The sequence below is a fragment of the Lotus japonicus genome, chromosome 5 (assembly GCF_012489685.1).
Source record: "Lotus japonicus ecotype B-129 chromosome 5, LjGifu_v1.2".
Classification (NCBI taxonomy): Eukaryota; Viridiplantae; Streptophyta; class Magnoliopsida; order Fabales; family Fabaceae; genus Lotus; species Lotus japonicus.
In genome coordinates, this window is record NC_080045.1 from 57781453 (window position 1) to 57801310 (window position 19858).

Genomic DNA, 19858 nt, shown 5'->3' on the forward strand with positions numbered 1-19858 from the left:
TATATATAAACACAAAATTGAAATTATTCCCGCATTGAGATTTGTTTTCTTCTATTATTTAAGATTTGCATGTTTCCTTTTCTCGATATCAAATCAGAATCTTACTACCCATGTGCGTTGGGAAGATCAAGGTAATCTTTTGTTTCAAACTGGCCTCGCTTTTGATAAAAATAGATATTTAAAGGAGTAAAATAGATTGATTGTACATATTTCAAGTATCAAATTACATTTACATATAGTAGATGTGGATGTATTAAGAAACTTAATTTGTGCATTGCAAGAGGATTTATACAATGTATAAGTCACACACATGTAGTACATAGGAAAATAGTATCTTAGATGAAAATAGTAACTTGCTGCGCTGGAAAGAAATTAAGTAACCTTTAGATTTAAATTTTATAATCCGAAACGTGCTCTATAAATAAGTGTAATCACAATGCATAATATCATCCATCAACCACACATTGTAATCAAGAAAACACATAACCATGGCCACCCTCTACTCAAATCCTTCAACTCTGAAAGTTGTTTTAGCAAGTTTGCTTCTCTTGCTAACCATTAAGGTGAACTCAGTAGAAGGAGTTTCCTTCAACTTCACCAAGTTCACTGATGATGGTAGTCTAATTCTCCAAGGTGATGCCAAGATTTGGACTGATGGGAGGTTGGCCCTGCCCTCTGATCCATTGATTGGCAAGACTACAAGCCGAGTCTTGTATGCAACACCGGTGCCCATTTGGGATTCAACCACGGGCAGTGTTGCAAGCTTTGTTTCTTCCTTCTCTTTTGTTGTGAGTGATGTCCCCGGTTATAAAATATCTGATGGACTTGTTTTTTTTCTTGCACCGTGGGGGACTACAATCCCCCCCAATTCAGAAGGTAAGAATCTTGGAATCCTTGATGAAAAAAATGGTTACAATCAATTTGTTGCTGTAGAATTTGATTCTTACAACAATACAAGGGACCCAACATTTAGACATATCGGAATTGATGTCAACTCTGTAATGTCAATGAATCTTGTAAAATGGAACAGGGTTTCTGGAGCACTGGAAAAAGCAATCATAATATATGACTCTCCAACTAAGACATTGAGTGTTGTTGTGACACATCAAAACGGTCAAATTACCACTGTTGCTCAACAAATTGATTTGAAAGTTGTGCTTCCAAAGGAGGTTAGTGTTGGTTTTAGCGCAACCACGTGGAATACCCACCGTGAGAGACATGACATCCATTCATGGTCTTTCACATCAACCTTTGAGACCAACTACGCCACTGAGGAGAACATCCATATTAATCACAGCTCTGCTTGATTTATGTTGTTTATCGAGGTGGTGTTGAGTTCAGTATATGAAATCTTAAATAAGGACCATGCATGAGCATGAGCATGAGCATGAGCAACGTTTATGTATATATGTTTGTGTTGATGTAATCCTATGTCACTTCTCTGTACTAAGTGCTCTTCTCGCTAGCTAGCTTGGATGAATACAAGTTTAAATAAAATGTTCAGTTTCAATTCTGCATGACGAACCAGGAGCTGCGAGCTTTCGTTCAATTCTCGTTGTTCTTCTGAGAGAGAACATCGACTCTTGAACAAATTTTCGTTTTGAAATTCCAATGAAGAGTTCTGTTATTTTATTTTTCGTAAAAAAAATTAAATCATTTCTAAGGCAACATGTTGAGATGTTGGTCAATATAATTTACAAGGAAACAATTCATACGTGTTGCCATTTATAGTTTAGGGAACACTTATTAAGGGTTAGGATATCAGTGTTGTATAAAATTCAATTTTTATGGTAACAACGAAGAATTGTAAGCTATTACTATTTTACGCAACACTTTAGGACTGATGCTAAAAAATGTGTTGCTAGAAGCACAAAATGGTGTAGTGTTAATGGGAAGCATAATGGCTACTCCGATCCAAACCTAATAGAAAAGAATATGATAGCTGAGTAAATCAGATTATTAGCCAACAAAATACATTATCACTTCACTTTGGACTTTAAATATCAGGAATTGGAAAGAGAAATATAAAAAGAATGTGCATGCACTTAATCTATCATTTGTATCCAGTTCCATTTATTTTATCATTGTTAATTGGCATATATCATTTATCGATATTCTTATTATTGCATATAAAACTAACAAAAGTGAGAGGAAAAAAAATTCTCTTAACTTTTGAGAAACAATATAATGTAACTATCGGTTTTGCATCGGTACTCATTCAACATAGAAGATATAGTACCTTTTAGTTTTGCTGATAGAATGAAAGACTGGCCTAGTGGATGTGTTCTATTCACTTATTTTTTTTTTCCTATCTCTCACTATAAAGGTGTTAGTTATATACCGTATTAGATTTGTGGCCTTCATCACCCCGAAATGAGAATCCTACCTCCACGCCTAAGATGCTACTACGAAATTCAATGGATGAAAGCTTTCATGAGAATTTCTGCAACTCAGAACGGATAATTTTCCGAAAAAAACCAATCTTTGAAACATAAGAAGATCAGCAATGTAATGATCAATTATCAAAAGCCTCATATGGTATGGGTACGTAGCTAAGTCGAATGAAGGCAATCGAGGTGTGCCCAGGATGAAGAAGAAGTGAGTAATCAAACAATCAACCAAGAAGCAGGAAGCTCTTACAAACCACTAACACAGAAACCTTGCCTTACAAACTGGCCATACAAACTACTAACAGTCTAACACAGAAACCTTAATCAAGAACGAAACGAGAAATGGAAGATCCATAGCCAATATCACAGTGACAAAGACAAAAGCGTAGTAATTATTTTTGCATTATGTCATTGCCTAGAGTTTCTTCATGCTTAGGAAGAAGTCCTTTTTCTCTGCATGTGTCAATTGTTCCAGTGTACATATCCTCTAAGGCGTACTTAAATTGGAATCACATGTCTTTGATCTTCTTTGATGAAAATCTGACAACATCCAATTGAGCTGGAAGATTCTTGAACCTAATCAAAATCCAACGTGCACAATCAGATAATTGATTAGAAAAGATTAATTCCAACTTCCAAGCTAAACTAAACATGAATTGAAGCTAAATTAAGAAGCTTTGAAGACTTACTTAGTGGGGACATTGTACTCAGGATAATTTTAGTTGATCAACTTAGCAATGTCATGGATATTAGCCAAATTCAACAGATATACCTCCCTTCTCATTCAAGATGCTCGAACAGGAAGATGTGAGCAAGACAAAGATCATCCAAGTACGTGGACGAATTGACATTGCTTTATGATCAGATAATGGGCTTCATTTCCTACCAATTTAAGTATGAGTATGTAGTATTTAGTGTTCCAATATATACATGGCTCACTTTTGCAAAAGAGAAGACGAGAACAAAAACAGAACAGTTTCTATCATTAGAATATTTCCAAGCCAAATTATCCCCACCCCTAGGGAGGGGTTGAGTTATAAGTTTTAGACACCCTGGTACAGTAATTGGTATTTTGGTATACGTTCAGGTGGGAGCGGGCAATTCACAATAAGCTTTCCTTTCATTGCTCCTCTGAATATTGCCTGCAGCAGTGAAAAAACAGTTTCATGATTTCTGCTAACCTGGAAGCAAACATGTCCAGATATTAACTGTGAACTGGAAAGAAATCAAATTGTTTTAAAGAGATTTTCAAATGGTATAGTTAAAACTGAAACAGAAAATTATCTATTAGAACACTCCAATTGTAGAGTTGCAAATGAAATATGTTAAACTCATCAAGTACAGGTTGATCTAGGAATTAGGAACTTGAGGAAAGAAATAAATTTTTTAAATATTTAAGTAAAATGACAGATCAGCAGTCACTTTGTTTATCTATTGAGAGAAACACTGATAGGAACAGAGAATTATATTATAGAATAATTATACAAGCGCTGGTTTTCGAGAGCCAGCCTCTCCTAGTTCTGGAATTTGAGAGTCCAGACCTCTCCCACCATAACACACAACTTCTGAATAATCCTAACAGAAGATACAACTCCTATTTATAACCACTCCTAAATTATTTAAATTCAAACCATAGTAGTTACCTAACTGCTTTAATCATAAAATTACCCAACTAATAAATTAAATAATAACTTCCTAACTGCTACTGTTCACGAGTACTGTTCATGCAGTTTCCTATCAAACACTTAATCCTATCCTAGTAGTGTAGTGGGTTGAAAACAACAGAGTTTTTAACTTTTTTTTTTTGAAATTGAGTTTTTAACTTTTGTTATTCATTTTAATTTGAAAAACGCCCCACATAGTGGGAGCTTTGATGCACCAGGCAGCCCTTTTTCATTTGAAATGAAACACAAGGATGGCCCTGGTCCATCTGTGGCAAGCACTCCTATATATGCAAACCATATGATCAACATCTATTACTAGTTTAACAATGAATTCAGCATTCAATAAAGAATTTGCAGATCATTCCAAGTTTCCAACCATTCAATGATCCACATGAAAAACATTTTTAGTCCAAAAACAAAGATAAGTACCTCTACAACATCTATGAAGTCTTGCTTTTTGTGAAAAGCACCAACCCATTTAGTATGATCTGCAGTCCTACAAATTGTAAAACAAAATGTCAAGAAACTTACTGTCTAAATTCATTGATTCAAGTTAGAACACAAGATAAACATAGCTAACAAGTTGAGGAAAAAAAATTATCTTTCCCAAAACTGAAATGATGACATCACAAGATACTACTTCTTGAATTCCAAGTTAACCTTTGCAGAAAGAGATTACAAAATACCAAAATAAAGTAGTGGTTTGTACTGACACCAACTAAAGCTCTTTACAAAATGAATTTTAACTGTACTCCAAAGATGATGATTTTTTCATATAAACAGGTGTATATTTAAGCCTTTTAGATATCAACATTTCATGTAAATAGAGCCCAATCACAAACTTAATTACACTTCATATGATTGCGAAGTCACAAACTAAACTTAAATGATAAGACCTCTACCCCACCCAACCTTTGAGTGATTAATTAGTTCAGATTGCATTAATCCGAGCAAAAGGATAACACTTAGGTTTACAGCAAGCTGGCTTGATAATAAAAATAGCTAATTTGACCAGTATACAACAAGCTGGCTTGATAATTTAAATAAGCTAATTTGATCAGTATTGTTTCTCTGAGTAATTTTTACCATAAAGACCATCATGCCTCAACTTTTGATCATTCAAAAACTACTAAGTTACACTTGTAATTAACAGATCATCAAACATTCATGAAATTAAAAATTTTCTAAGCCCTCAAACTTTTACTCCATAAAAAGTTATTAAAATATTATCTATATTCTACTATACTAGGTGATTTAATACAGTAAGGCATGTCTATTAAATCCAACCAAAAAGAGGTCACAGATACAGCAGTAAAACAGAGAGAAGTAATAGGAATAACAACTCCAAGGCAACTGAAAGAGAAAATAGAACTGTTTAGTTAAGCAAGTTCAGAATTCATGCAACCTTATTTCAACAGACATATCCTTCCTAAATTATTTAAATGACAAATTAATTTGATCAATACAACTGTATTTGCACAGCTGGAAAAGTAACTAAAGGAAGGCGTTTCTAAATTCCACAGATAAACTCTCTTCTCCCCTCTCCTCAAACCCACACATGACGTCCAACACATACACATCATTCAAAGTTTAGACACAATTTAACAGTGCTATGAAACTTGAAGAGAAAATACTAGTTCCAGTTTTCAGACCTTCTATCAGCCATGTTTCTTATCTTCAACTTTTCATGACAGCATGATCTCGATTAAAGGAGCATACTAGCGCTATTGAACAAATAGTAAATGAAGTCTTGCTATCTACTCTGGCCCTTACCTATGCATATAACATATTAACCAGGTATAGGTCATAGCATTAATAGACTCTTTTGGCAGGATCAGCATCGCAGATTCAAAGGGAAAGAACTCAAATTCAAATATTAAAATAAAACAAGACAGAAAATTTCACCACTTCCTAAAATATGAATGAAGTTCTCTTGTTGAAAGCAATACTTGTCGAGGGGAATCATAACTGTACTCTATGAGTAAATCATCTAACACAGCATCTCAAACATAATGCAATGAGCAACATGTCCGTTGAAGAAAAATGTAAATGAACCAAAACAGAAAAGGAAGCGAGAAATTGAGGCAAGAAAACAAAAGAGCAGATAGCACCATACCCAGAATCCATTTTCATGTGATGGGCATTGAAGAAAAACATAGTAGATGGTATCAAAGTGATGTCAAAATACTTGACATAGACTTGAATGTCTGGGGAATCAACATCAACCAGTGCCACTGTTGCAAACTTGGACACATCCCTTGCTGCTTTAGAAAACTGTATCAACAACATGCCACCATAAGCGTAAACAAAAAAGGTTTCATTTGGGAAAATTAAAAAACAATAAAATTATGGGCTCCCAAGAAAAAAATTTGAGAAAGAAACGATAAAATTGAAATGCATGAAAACAAATGATGAAGGGAAGGGACAGCATACAATTTGATCGAGCTGGAGACAGACAGGGTCAGAGGCACGACCAAAGCGGAGGACAAGGACCTAAATTGAGTAATGATTCGTTCACACTTTTTAAAATATATATATTAACTAAATATTATCGTTTTTTTTTTCAAAAACTAAACGAGTTTAAAATATTTACCTAGTCATTGTTTTTTTTTACCCAATTTGAAAATGTTTTAAAAGAAACACCAGCCCACTTTAGCCCAATTCTTTTTTTAGGAAAACCCAAATACCAAACCCTAGTATCCTTTCTTTTACCTTTTGCCTCTGCTACTGTTCATCATCCTCCAGCCGTCAACTACCAGGTTTTCTCCCTCTCCCACTTTCTTCTTTCTCCTTCCCTTGCTCCGTCACTGACGAGACGCGTATCTGCCGCTCCCTGCCGTGTCCAATACGCCGCGCGCGCCGTATCCGTTCTTGCCGCCATATTCGGAGCTTTCCCTTCGTATCCGACACGTTTCCGTGGCGTATCGCACGCGTTCCCGTATCTAGGGCGTGTCGATACGCCGGTTACGCGCGGTATCCGTGCTTCCCAGCACATTATGCTACAAGTCAATTCAGTATTAGTTATGTTTTTTTTTTTGGGTTAAATAAGTTTTAGGTCCTTGAACTATAGCGAGATTTTGGTATCCATCCCTGTATCAACATTTTGATGGTTTCAATCCTTTAAAGTTACATTAGTTTGTTTCTCCAACGAGTTATGTCGGCTTTGAGTCGGCTGGTCACCCTAATTCTTAAAATTGGTCATCCGACCGACTCAAAGAATTAGCTTTGAGCCTTTCAACTTCCACCCGACGCTGACGCCAGGCTGACTCTAAATCAGCTTTTGCATTGATTTTTAGTTGTTTAACATTGGTTTTTGGTCGACGCTATTTCACATTTTTATTTTGCAAAATTTAGAAATTTCAACTTACTTATTTTTAATGTGAGTGAACGATGGGTTATTTAACCTAAACGTTCTCATGAACCATTTATACAACCCTCACTACTAGAAATTCGCTCTTTAGCGACGGATTTAGCGACCGAAATATTTCAGTCACAAATAGCGACAGATTTTGCGATGGGATCCATCATATTTTGGTCATACTCCACATTAGACTTATTAGCGACCGAGCTAGCGACAAAATTATTAGTGACTGAAATTTCTGTCGCTAAAATGTAGAATAAAAATAACAAAACAAAGTAGCTACCGTTTTAGCAATGAATTATTTAGCGACCGATATATATGTCGCTATTAGTGGCCGATTTACCGACGGAAGTGTTAGAGACCGAATTTTCTGTCGCTAAGAAGTAGAATCAAAATAACAATGCAAAGTAGCGATTTAGTGACGAAAATGTTAGCGACCGAAATTTCTGTCGCTAAGAAATAGAATAAAAATAACAATGCAAAGTAGCGACGAAAATGTTAGCGACCGAAATTTCCGTCGCTAAGAAATAGAATAAAAATAACAATACAAAGTAGCAACCGATTTAGAGGTTGAAATGTTAGCGACCGAAATTTCCGTCGCTAAGAAATAGAATAAAAATAACAATGCAAAGTAGCGACCGATTTTCTCTAGAGTAATCTATGAAGGATAAATGACACTAAGTAATTACTCCCTCCGTTCCTAATTATAAGACCTAGTTTCAAAACTTCATGTTCCTAAATATAAGACCTCTTACAATAATCTAGCAAAAGGTTTTGTACTCTTCCATATTTACCCCACACATAAATTGTATGTTTTCAATTTCAAAGTTACCACCTACCATTAATAAATGCAATGATTATTAGTGAGGGAAAATGATAAAGGATAAATAGGGAAGAATGTATGCATTTTTAAAAAACTAATACACTAATTAGTCACATACTCACATTAAGTGTTTTCTTAATAAGCGCAAATTTTTAGAATAGGTCTTATATTTAGGAACAGAGTTAATATGTTACAACCTTTTCTATTATTATTTTATTGCATCAATATGTTAGAATACAACATATCAGTTACACTCTATCTTATCAACGTGCATATGACGTTAAAGAGTGGTTTTAATGGCCTTTTATCACTCTACTAGTACTTTTTACCCGTGGGATGCACGGGGGATATTCATTTTTTGGTTTTTGTGTGTGTTGTTTTTGTTAAATTTGTTTTTATTTAAATATATTTCATTGATTAAAAGATATACAAAAATTTAGTTTATGAATTCTTATGTTTTTTTTAAATTAAATATGGTGAATTGGTTTGAACTAATGAGGAGCAATCTTGTTTCGTTGCTGGGAAATAAGAGGCCAGTTGAAAGCTAAGTATATATGAAGTGTTTCATCATTTAAATAACCTTCATTGATCAGCAAGCGGAAAAATATATAGTAAAGTCTGAATACACATGATTACCCAGAAAAAGTTAAACACACAATTAAAGTAACATTTTTGAAAAAAAACATCCTCTTCACATTACATTGCGAAATACTTCTTTGTAAACTACATTTGAATTACTATTTGAATTACTGTCATCACCATCGCAAATGAGGATTTTTAATCCTTTACGATTGGTGACTCTAGAGAAGGCTACATATAATTGGCCATGTGAAAACACCGATTTTGGCAAATATCACCCTACACTTTTTAGAGATTGTCATGGCAAAAGAGAGCGCTATAGGGAATTGTCTCCTTTGAAACTTTAAAGGAATTCTCCTATCTGATGGGGTTAATGTTAATCTTGGTATAAACACCCTTTTTCCAGTATTTGTTCCTGATATAACCTTGCCTTCCAAAGCATATTTGCCCATTTCAGTGATAATCAGACGTGTATCATTGCACAATCCAGCTGATTGATCGATGTTTCTTTAAAGCATCATTGGAGCTCTTTTTTTTTAGCTTTAACAGATGATTAGGCAAGCCTGAAGAGTTTATTGTGTTTAAAAACTCTGGTGTATGGATATCATCTGGACTGTCATAATTGTCGTATGATGAACATGTGTTATCGACACTCAAATAAATTTTCTCATCTGCAGGCAACAATGACATCATGTATTCATTCAAATTATCAACAATCTCATTTGTAGGAGCTAAAATAGCACGACGTTGGAAATTTTTTGGATTTTCGTAGTTCTGAAGGAAAGACGGATAAGTAGAGTTGACAATAGAAACCATTGCATCACCTGAATGTGGGATCAAAAAATCCTAATGGATGTCTAGGATTGTTTCATCTTCTATCTGCTTACCTGCATTTCCATCTCCTATGCTTAATATCCACTCTGGAAATTTTTTTAGCTCATCAACCTCTACAGCTGTTTTTCCAGTTTGTAGCCTCATGTTTTTTTGTTAATGTAAGCACCTGGTCATGATTCAAAAGATAAGAAATATTGTTATAGCTGAAGTTATTGGTTAATTTTTATTTGTTTGGAAGTAATTGATCAATTTAAAAGCAGACATTTTTTTGGAGAAATGGCAATGTACCTGACAATGATCCCAAAGATAAGAAGCATTGATGGTGGCGTGGACTATATCCTCCCTTCTACCTTTAGACATTACTGGTAAAATTTGCCTAAAGTCTCCACCTAACACAACAACTTTTCCTTCAAAAGGCTTGATGTTGCTGTTTTTATTGGTAAGTCTCATAATATCTCTTAGAGTTCGATCCACCGCTTCAAAACAATGTTTGTGAGTCATGGGTGCTTCATCCCATATTATGATTTTAGCTCTGATGATCAATTTAGCCAATGGACTTCCATGTATAATGTTGCAGGTAGAGTCTTCATCAACATTAATTGGAATACAGAACCTGGAGTGAGCTGTTCGACTGCCAGGAATGAGCAAAGCTGCAATTCCACTTGATGCAACTGCTAAAGCAATCTCTCCTTTGGATCTTATGGCTGCTGATAAGGTCATTAAACTGACTAAATAAAAAAATAACTGGAAATATGTTATTAAAATAGGTTAAAATAGGTAAAGAAAAGTCACATTGATTGCATATTCTTATATTTATCATCATAATCATAGAAAGGGTTACAATAGAAAACTGAAAACATTCGGGAGTTTCAAAGGAATTAATAAATTTAAAATTTAAAATCTTGAATATTATTAATAAGTTGAAATTTAATGTGCCTTTATAATGCCTTAAATACCTCTCAACTTGTACATAAAAAATCTTACCATTTTATTTTCGAATTAAAGATAATAATATAGCGTTAAAATTTATTTTCAAAAATAACAATGAAAGATAATTAGTTTTAAAACAAAACAAAATTAAATTAAAAAGGGTATGAAAATACACATTAAAATAACCATAAACTGGAATAATATAAAAAATTAATATCATTTTTACACCATCAAAAAGGACTGAAAGGGATTAAGCTAAATAAAAAAAAAGAATTAAATAAAAAATGCAGCTTTTTTTGGTATCAGTTTCTTCTCACGTGCCTCCACATGACTGTCATGGCCAGTATCTTTTAAAGGCTTTGTTAATTTAACATTGCTAGATAGGTAAAAATCCAAACTAAATTTAAACTCACAGTAAAGATTCAAACAACTAACATTGAACATTGGATCAACAAACCAAATACATAATAACAATCTGGGAAAAAGTTTTAGGACAAACTCATACGAATCTGCCAATTGAAATTCACATAACTATTATTCAGGAACAAAATTAAACTTTCACATAGCAGCAAGCCATCCGATTATACTCCCATAAAATTATCCAAAAACAATAGACACTTCAACAACTGCGATCTTTGTAAACTTAAAGCAACACATATCTCCTGCACGAACCCCATTACGTTGACAAAATTTCTTCCAGCCTGATCCAATCCTCACATATTTCTTGTTTTTGCTCAGCAGTTTGCACGTAACATCATCACCCACATGCCCTCGAAGCTTCAATGGAGAAACTCCAAATTGACGAATAAACACTGCAATTTTAGTTGGCAAGGCCAGAAAAATGAAAAAGTTCATCAAAACATGAATATAAAATATCAATGAAACTAAGGAACAAATAGATAGATATTCTGTGATGCTCACCACATAACTTCCAACAGTTTGGGTTTTTGAAAGTGTTACCACACATGAAGGATTTTTATCTTTAAACTAAAACACAACAGCAGAACCACTTGAACTTTTGTAGAACTATTAAGATGAAAACATATAAGAGAGAGTAAAACAACAAAGAAGCGCAATTGACCATTACCCTATTCATTTCGTGCAAAACTGCAAATGCAAAGGGAGGAACAGTGTTGGACATGACAGAATATGAATTCATGGAGTTAGCCATGACAAAATATTAGCTCTGGCTTTGATGTCTATGCACATACTATTGTAACTATATATAAAGCTCAAGAGTGTGCATCTAACATCAAAGAAAGGAACCAAGAGGCTAGAATTAAATTAATTTTTAATATACTAATAAATATATTAATTTATGTACCTTTAATATTCAATTGTAAGCTTCACTAAAATTCCCTTGAGATTCCATCACTTTGCTAACTCCCCTATGTTTTAATTTAATCAAATCATTTCCACATTATTACTTGTGCACAATCCCTTCAGCTTCAATCTTTTTAATAGATTTAATAGTGTATAGTAATAAATATTTAAATTTATTAATTTATGTACCTTTAATATTAAATTGCAAGCTTCACTAAAATTCCCTTGGGATTCCATCATTTTGCTAACACCCCCTATGTTTTAATTTAATCAAATCATCTCCATATTATTGCTTGTGCACAACCCCCATCAGTTTCAATTTTTTTAATAAATTTAATGGTGTTACACAGCCTCTAGTTAAAACAAAACAAAGAGACACAATATGAGCTTCATAATTTGACAGTTTAGTGGAAGGAATTTAGAAAGATACACTGGCAGTCCTAGAAAGTTAAGGAAACCAAATCTGTTAAAAATATATTGGCTAAAAATAAAACAGAAAAGAATCATGTATCTCAATGGTAGTATGGTTTATTAAAATTTTACACAATGCAAGTGACAATACAGAAGCTGAACTACAAATTTCGAGGAAGCAAAAAGATCAATAAAGTTATAAGTTAGTATCTTGTCGTGAATGGGTTGGAGAAGTTAGGAGTAGCTGAAGAGCGCTTAGAAGAAGAAACAGAGACGTCAGAAACCATCTTTCTTTCTTTCTTTCAATGTGTTGTGCATGTTTCTGTAACAGCAACTCAAATTGTCACTTCGTGACTGTGGATGATTAAACTGTCAAATAATGTGTACGAAAAAAGATTGCAGGCTTTCAAGAATATTTTGAAGTAAATGCCATGGCTACAACATGTGAGGTGTGTATAGCCAAAACTATGTGTTTCTTTTTGGCTGCTTTTGTTCCTGGTTGTTGAGCCACAACACTGTTACCCTACAAAGTGTTGAGGCTTTATATTCTAATCATTAATCAAGTACCAATTTTGGCCTTGGATGTTGGACATCACATTACAGAAAACAGTGCAAAATTTGCATATAGTATGTGTTTGTAAATTTATTGGGTTTTGAGATGATCCAAATTAAAGGCTGAAATTATGGCTTTAATATGTCCATCACTCACACAGTTACTCATAATATAGTAACCAATAGGTTAATTTGATTTTAAGAATGCTCTTAACTGAAGAATTAAGTTTGAGAGTTACAAACGAACTTCAAAATTTAAACTAATTGAAAGAAAGATATAAAAAATTTCCCTTGACAGATACAAAAATATAAATTCCTATACAAAAAATCAGATACAAAATATAACTATTTAATATTTATAATAGGTCCACAATGACAACTCAAATGTTTCCAAACATTAAAAGTAGAGGTCAAAATCTACTTTCTACAAATCAATATCACAATACCAATCACACACCAAAACAATCAACAATGGTGACAGTTTATTCAACCCTATGGGTAAACCTAATTTCATATCAATAATAATGTCACTGAAGGAAAGCACATGCAGATGCTTGGAGGTTGCAAGCATCTTCATTCATTGTCCACAACGCCACCCAAGTTTCCCAAGGAAAGTCCAAATTCCACTATTGAATTGGTACAGAGGGAAGTGTGAGTAGACTTCTAATTAATGAAGAGAAACTAAGCATGATAGCAGACTTCTGGCACTAAAATCCGTCTTATTTCCTTTTCTTCACATTCACTTTTTTTGGTAGATCTCAGGTCTATCATCACTACGGTCCCTTCAAAATCACTTTTTTGATAAGTGAAAAAAAATTAAGAATTTGATCAAGAAGTCCGAATAAATAACCAAAAACAGAAAATTAACAACCGTCAAACTAATATTCATACATCACATATGATAATTTGGTTATTTCATATCCATAAGTTTGATGTAATCTAAATTGTAAGCAATATATCCATTATGATCACCTGGTTTAGGTCCTTCCAATGCTGCTCCATTATAGCAAATACTTTCTCTATCTCCAGGCTCACACCCACCACTGGAACTTGATCTGAACCTAATATCCCAACATGTGTTCTCATATCAGTCACTACCAACAATTGAACCATATACGGATGGGAATTTTGCTATTTCATATCCATAAGTTGAATGTAATCTAAATCCATAAAAAAAAGTCACCTAAAAGGCTAAACATTTCAGACTTAATTAACATAGAACACTAAATTAACACTTAAATTTTCATCTGCAAGTAGTGTTTGAACTTTGAATTCTACCTGCTAAAATCCCACAATATATAATATCCCAATCAACTCAGCCCAAAATCAAATTGGAGCAACTGGAAAAATGTTTTGGCTGAGGCATGTGAACTAAGAAACTCACTTGAATCATGAAAGGTTGTGAGGATAGACATTTGGTTAATGTGTCCTCTAACTGCACACTTTTGTGTCAAATGACAGGGACCATAAAAAGTGAATTATTTCAAGAATAAATCTAGAAACATCCTATATCAAAAACATTCAAGAAAATGAGGGGCCAATAAGAGAGAAAACGCATGCATAGAATCAGTATAGATAATTTTGACACAACTTAAGCTGTTTTGAACAGAACAAAAATAAATCCAAACACATACTAAAATGAATAGAGTACAATCATAGCTGCATACAATCAATGAACAGATCTAAAATCTCTCCACTTACAATCATACCCGAATGAACACAATCATGCTGATTCCAAGCCAAATTGTAGATTTTCAAATGATCTAAGAGTTATATCTTATAAATATAGTGGAAACATCAAGCTAGTCCATTTATTAGCGATAGAACTGGACCAGAAATTGCTGACTTGTAATGTGTTATCACTAAAATTTGGCTTCTTATGTTAGTGTTATATAACCAAGCCAAGAAGAGGATAGGAAGAAGTGTTTACTGTAGTTAAAGTGATAAAACCCCTGAATAGTGAATATTCGAGATATTCAGGTCTCTCAGTAACCCAATTACAATGATCCCCCCAGGATAGCCAAACCTTTTGTCTTCCACCTGTAGCATAATGTAACCCATGGTAGAAATCAGGCTAAAACAACCCATTAAAACATATATGAGAACAAAATAAAATAGCAGAGATAACATTTACATGCATCAAGTACTCATGGACCCTAAATGGAGAAAATTCAATATTAACAATAATTGATAGAGACAAAAAAAATTTGGGCCTTTCAGGGACAACAGAGAGAGAGAGAGGGAAAGAAAATTCAATACCACAATCAAGAACAATGTAGAAGAACGACACCAATGCACAAACTGGAACCCCATAATCCCAGCAAAGGCGCACCCAATCTGCAATATCAGATCAGAAAAAAAGAGTCAACTGTTTGCGATAATCACCATTGATAAACTCTGATTCCAACTAAGCTAGTAGCATTACTATATATATGAACATAAATTCACCTAAATCAGCAAAATACTGCACTTTAAGAAACTAAATCTAAACAGATAAGGAATCAAAAAAATGCCACAATAATCACAAATGACGAAGAAACAAAATTGCAAACCTGAAAAGGAATCCATGTGATGGAATCGTCACCGAACTCTCCCGCAGAGATCAAATTGTACTTCGTCGAGTCATGTAGCCTCCGTCTAGGCCTCAGGCCACGTCCATCGTCCTGCGAAGATTCAATGATCGGTTTACTTCCGCTAACCTGCCCCAAGAACTTGTCAGACACCAAGCAACCAAACTTCAAGCATAAGTGACGGAGTAAAAAAAGAATCAGATCATTTCTTTCTAAATTAATAGCACAACACCACCAGAGATCAAATACAGTGGAGGAGGAGGGCGTTGAGGAGCATGTGGTTGCAGATGAAGCCGATGATGACGGTGTTCCAGAAGGCGGTGGAAGGGCGGGGGTGTCGAGGAGGTACTGGAAATCAGAGGCAGACACAGAAAAGCAGCAAACACGACTTCTCTATAGAAGGTTTTAAACGATTTAAAACCTAAAGAAACGGCTAAGAGAAGGAGAAAGGGGAAGCGTTAGCGTTTCTCTTTTGTTGAAACTGAAAAACGTTTCAGGTCAGAAAAGGAACGAAAGTTAGATTGAATGAAAGAAGGAGTGAAACTGAGACAATGGCGAATCAACGGCTGAGATCAAATCTGAGTGAAATAAAATGTGTTTTTTACAAAAATATTCATGCTCAGATTTAATAGCTTTTGAATTAATTTGTTGAAGGACTTTTTTGCCCCCAATGCTGCAAAACTTTGCTTTTATATAGATTATAGATAGATAGATTATAGATAGATAGATTATAGATTATAGATTATAGATGTTCATATATCAAACTGTTGGAAGTGTAAAAGTGATCGGATCTATCTATACTATCTATAAAGGAAGAGTTTTTGCTACCTTGGGGGTAACTTTGTCATTGAACAATTCATTGTACATAATTCTCAAATTAAGTATGGACATTTGTGTAAAAATACTACTTATTTTCGTTAGATTGGATCAGGACCGTTGATTGCATCTCCAATATTATTGGCTTTTAAACATGGGTTTTATTATACTTTATTCTTTGAAATTTTAATCAACTAATAATTAATATTAAGAATAAACCTTGAAAGTTAAAGGTCACTTAATAAAAAAAATTGTCGTGTCCCTTCCTTTTGAACTTCCTTCATCATTGTCATTTTATGGACTTTTACTATTAATTGAAAATTATTTTAAATAAATATATTATTATATATTTTATAGGAGTTCTAAAATTCAAAAAGGTATTTATATTTATTTGTATATAATACAATGGATAAGTTTAAAACCTGTAGGGTAAAATAGTCTATCAATAAACAATGTTTCATATATTTGTTTTTACCTATGAACTTATAAGTAATTATACATATTATTTCATATGAGATTTTTCAAAACAGTTCGATATTTAGCAGACTTTTAATCTCAGCCGTTCGATATCGCCTTGAACTTTCTCCATCAATATTTGTATAACTTTATACTATTAAGCTTAAAGTATTTTCAATGTTTTTATTATTGTTTAACTTATATGAGTTATGGAATGTCATAGGTCAAAGTAAATATTAAATATGATATAGTTATTAATTCCATAAGACACATATTATTAGTTTTAGATTTGTTGAAGTACTAATCAACTAATAATTAATATTAATAATAAACCTTAAAAGTTAAATGTCACTCCATAAAAAAAAAACTTCCCTATCCCTTCCTCTTGAAATTCCTTCGTCAATCTAATTCTATAGACTTATACTATTAATTGAAAATTACTTTAATTTTTTTTATTATTTATTGCATATGAGTTATGAAATTCAAAAAGAAATCATTAATTCATCTATAATATAAAGGAGAATTTTTTTGCAACCATGAGGGTAAAAAATGTAATTTAATACTTTAATACACATAAGTGAAAATTTTTCCATGGTCATATACATAAATATATGAGTAAATTAATATGAAATCAATCTTTGTCATTCATTACTTATAATCCTAATCATTGATCATTTTATTATGAAACCTTTTGTACAAAATTTTTATATTCTTGACCGTTTTATTTGTTTCTTTTGTAACTCCTGATTATAAATTATAGAATTTCACAGGATAAAATTAATTTTAAATATGATGTCACTAAAAAAACATATAGTGTATATTAGTTCAAATATTAATCAACTAATAATTAATATTCATAAAGAACCTTAAAAGTTAAAGGTCATTCAATGAAAAAACTCTCATAATTCTTCCTCTTGATCTTCCTTCATCAATAATGTCATTTTATGGACTTATACTATTAACTTCAAATTATTATTATTTATTTCATATGAGTTATGAGCTTCAAAAAGATAAACTTAATATTAAATAAAATCATACAAAAAATACTACATTTATCTGTAAAGTACAATAAAATGGTTATATCAAAAGCATAAATCTAAAGCATCAATTAGATAAACAAGGACAAACGACACAAATAAAAAAAACAAATGTACTCATAAAAAAACTACGACAAAAAAAAACACAACCAAAAACATAAATTAACACTTCGCAAAAATACACCTAATTATAAAAAAAAAATTCTCATTTTCTTACAAATAAATAATTAAAAAAATAGAAAACACAATACAAAATTTAAATGTATACCCCGTGCAACGCACGGGTAAAAAAATACTAGTGTTGTATAAGTAATAAGAGCTGGAGAAACAAAACTAAATAAAATGTTTGAAGCTGCCACAAAAATTGTCAAAAATTAGACTTTTTTGTCAAAAATGTGTTACATGCTAACTTACTCCTTCTAAAAAATTAGTGGGAGTAAGTTAACACTCCTCATATATACACGTTAAAAAAGAAAAGGAGAAAAAATGTTTTTCTCTTATTTTTTATATTTTGAACATTGTTGTAGAGACTTCAGCATATTTAGGTTTTGAGTGCACATTACCTTGCATGCGACTGTGTTAACCTTGGGGAGCAAACCCGACAACAAATTGCAACGGAGGTTTGTCGGAGTGTCGAAATTTTTACTTTCAAGGAAGACGGCAGTGATTCGTTCATGACTCAACTTTTCTTCCCAATTTTTCCAACAATCTAGACAATCCCAAATACAAAAGAGAAAACAAATTAAAGTGCACCTACTAAAGACACACATTTAAATTACAAAAAGCACATAACTTCATTCAATCTTTTATCTTCGAAGGCACTAAAGAAATGTTGAAAAAAATCAATAATATGCCCTCAAGAAACATTGAATAAGAACGGAGGGAGTGTTATAAAGTGCACCTACTAAAGACACACATTTAAAAAGTGGAGTAGATTGATAGGTGAATTATTAGAAGTAATAATGATTCATAAACACTTCTATAGTAGAGACATAAATAAACACGTGTTTTCCTACATATTTTCCTCTGCATTTTCCTACGGATTTTTCTTCAGAAATATATGAAGAAAAATTTCGTAAGAAAATCCGCAGAAAAGTACTATTTTTGAAGACATTTTCACAGGAAATAACGTTTTAGCGGTTTTAAACCACCGCTAAATAACCGGTGCTAAATCTGAAGCAAAATCCTTAGGAAATTTGTGAAGTAAAATCTGCAGGAAAATGGGTGTTTTTTATGTTTGTAGTATCCATATGTTTATGAATCATTATGTCAAAATTGTATTAGAAATTTTAGTGGGGACATATGGGTTAGGTAGAGGGAGGTCCAGGATCGATTTCTGACTGGTGCAATTTATCTTTCCCGTGTAAAAAAAAATCTTAGTGGAGAAATTGCCCCCTACCGTTAGACGTGTGTCCATCCTTGTTGGAAAGTTTGTCATATTTTTAAAGAAGTCAGTATCAATATCATTGTGGATGCTTTGACAAAGATAGGGTGCAATAGAGTGGCGTCTCTTTAGGCTATGATGTAAAATTTATATATATTTTTTAACAAATGTTACCACCCGCTAGATAAATGATTACATATCCCTCCTATAAATATTTTTTGAGTTTAATGAATATGCACTGACAGTGTAAAATAGTTTTACTCAGACATCCAATTGAATTTCGCAAAATCAGAAAATATATTATTCTTTAATTAAAATTAAAGTCAAATGTAATTATCTCTCCTATGTGGCATGCTTTGATTGGATGACTGTGTAAAACTATTTTTACACTGTCAGTGCATATCCATTAAACTCAAATATTTTTTCTAAAATTCAAATTTGTGTTGCATGTGCTCTTAATTTTAATTACAGGGTATCATGCTTACCAACTAGACAACATTTAAGATTTGTATTTGCCTCTTCTTGTAAGTCCCTTGTTAATTACTCTTTCAATTTCACAAAAATTGTTGTTTAAGATTATAACATAAAAAGTAAGGTGACAATTACTAATATTACTATTTGTCTAAAACTTCATTTAATACTCCCTCCATTCTTTTTCATAAGAACCAAATGAGGGGTGCACCTTGGTCATTTTAATAAGAAATGAACCAACTTGGAATTTGTAATGC

The 19858-nt window shown here is 32.9% G+C and overlaps 2 protein-coding genes and 1 pseudogene across 2 annotated transcripts; 1 reads left to right on the plus strand and 2 right to left on the minus strand.

The window, feature by feature from the left end:
• The first annotated feature begins 437 nt into the window (after window positions 1-437).
• On the plus strand, window positions 438-1513 carry LOC130716877 (anti-H(O) lectin-like). The gene has a single exon (XM_057566907.1). The coding sequence runs from the start codon at window positions 489-491 to the stop codon at window positions 1305-1307; it is 819 nt and encodes a 272-aa protein (XP_057422890.1). The 5' UTR covers window positions 438-488; the 3' UTR covers window positions 1308-1513.
• A 1040-nt stretch (window positions 1514-2553) lies between these two features.
• Window positions 2554-6935, minus strand: LOC130719860 (uncharacterized). Its single transcript, XM_057570461.1, has 6 exons — window positions 6867-6935; window positions 6488-6547; window positions 6171-6328; window positions 4484-4550; window positions 3080-3532; window positions 2554-2966 (listed from the first exon to the last, which is right to left on the minus strand). Exons 1-5 carry the CDS (start codon window positions 6933-6935, stop codon window positions 3434-3436), a joined length of 453 nt encoding a protein of 150 aa, XP_057426444.1. The 3' UTR covers window positions 2554-2966; window positions 3080-3433.
• A 1994-nt stretch (window positions 6936-8929) lies between these two features.
• LOC130719861 (uncharacterized) lies at window positions 8930-10371 on the minus strand (annotated as a pseudogene).
• Between the last annotated feature and the right edge of the window lie 9487 nt (window positions 10372-19858).

What these genes read in the sequence shown, in the direction of transcription:
- LOC130716877 (XM_057566907.1), top strand. Translation starts at nt 489, where the DNA reads ATGGCCACCCTCTACTCAAATCCTTCAACTCTGAAAGTTGTTTTAGCA.
- LOC130719860 (XM_057570461.1), bottom strand. Translation starts at nt 6,935, where the DNA reads ATGGCGGCAAGAACGGATACGGCGCGCGCGGCGTATTGGACACGGCAG. An exon ending in CACATGAAAATGGATTCTGG is followed by an intron (nt 4,551 to 6,170) that starts GTATGGTGCTAT and finishes TACAATTTGTAG; the next exon opens with GACTGCAGATCATACTAAAT. An exon ending in ACTTCATAGATGTTGTAGAG is followed by an intron (nt 3,533 to 4,483) that starts GTACTTATCTTT and finishes TCACTGCTGCAG; the next exon opens with GCAATATTCAGAGGAGCAAT.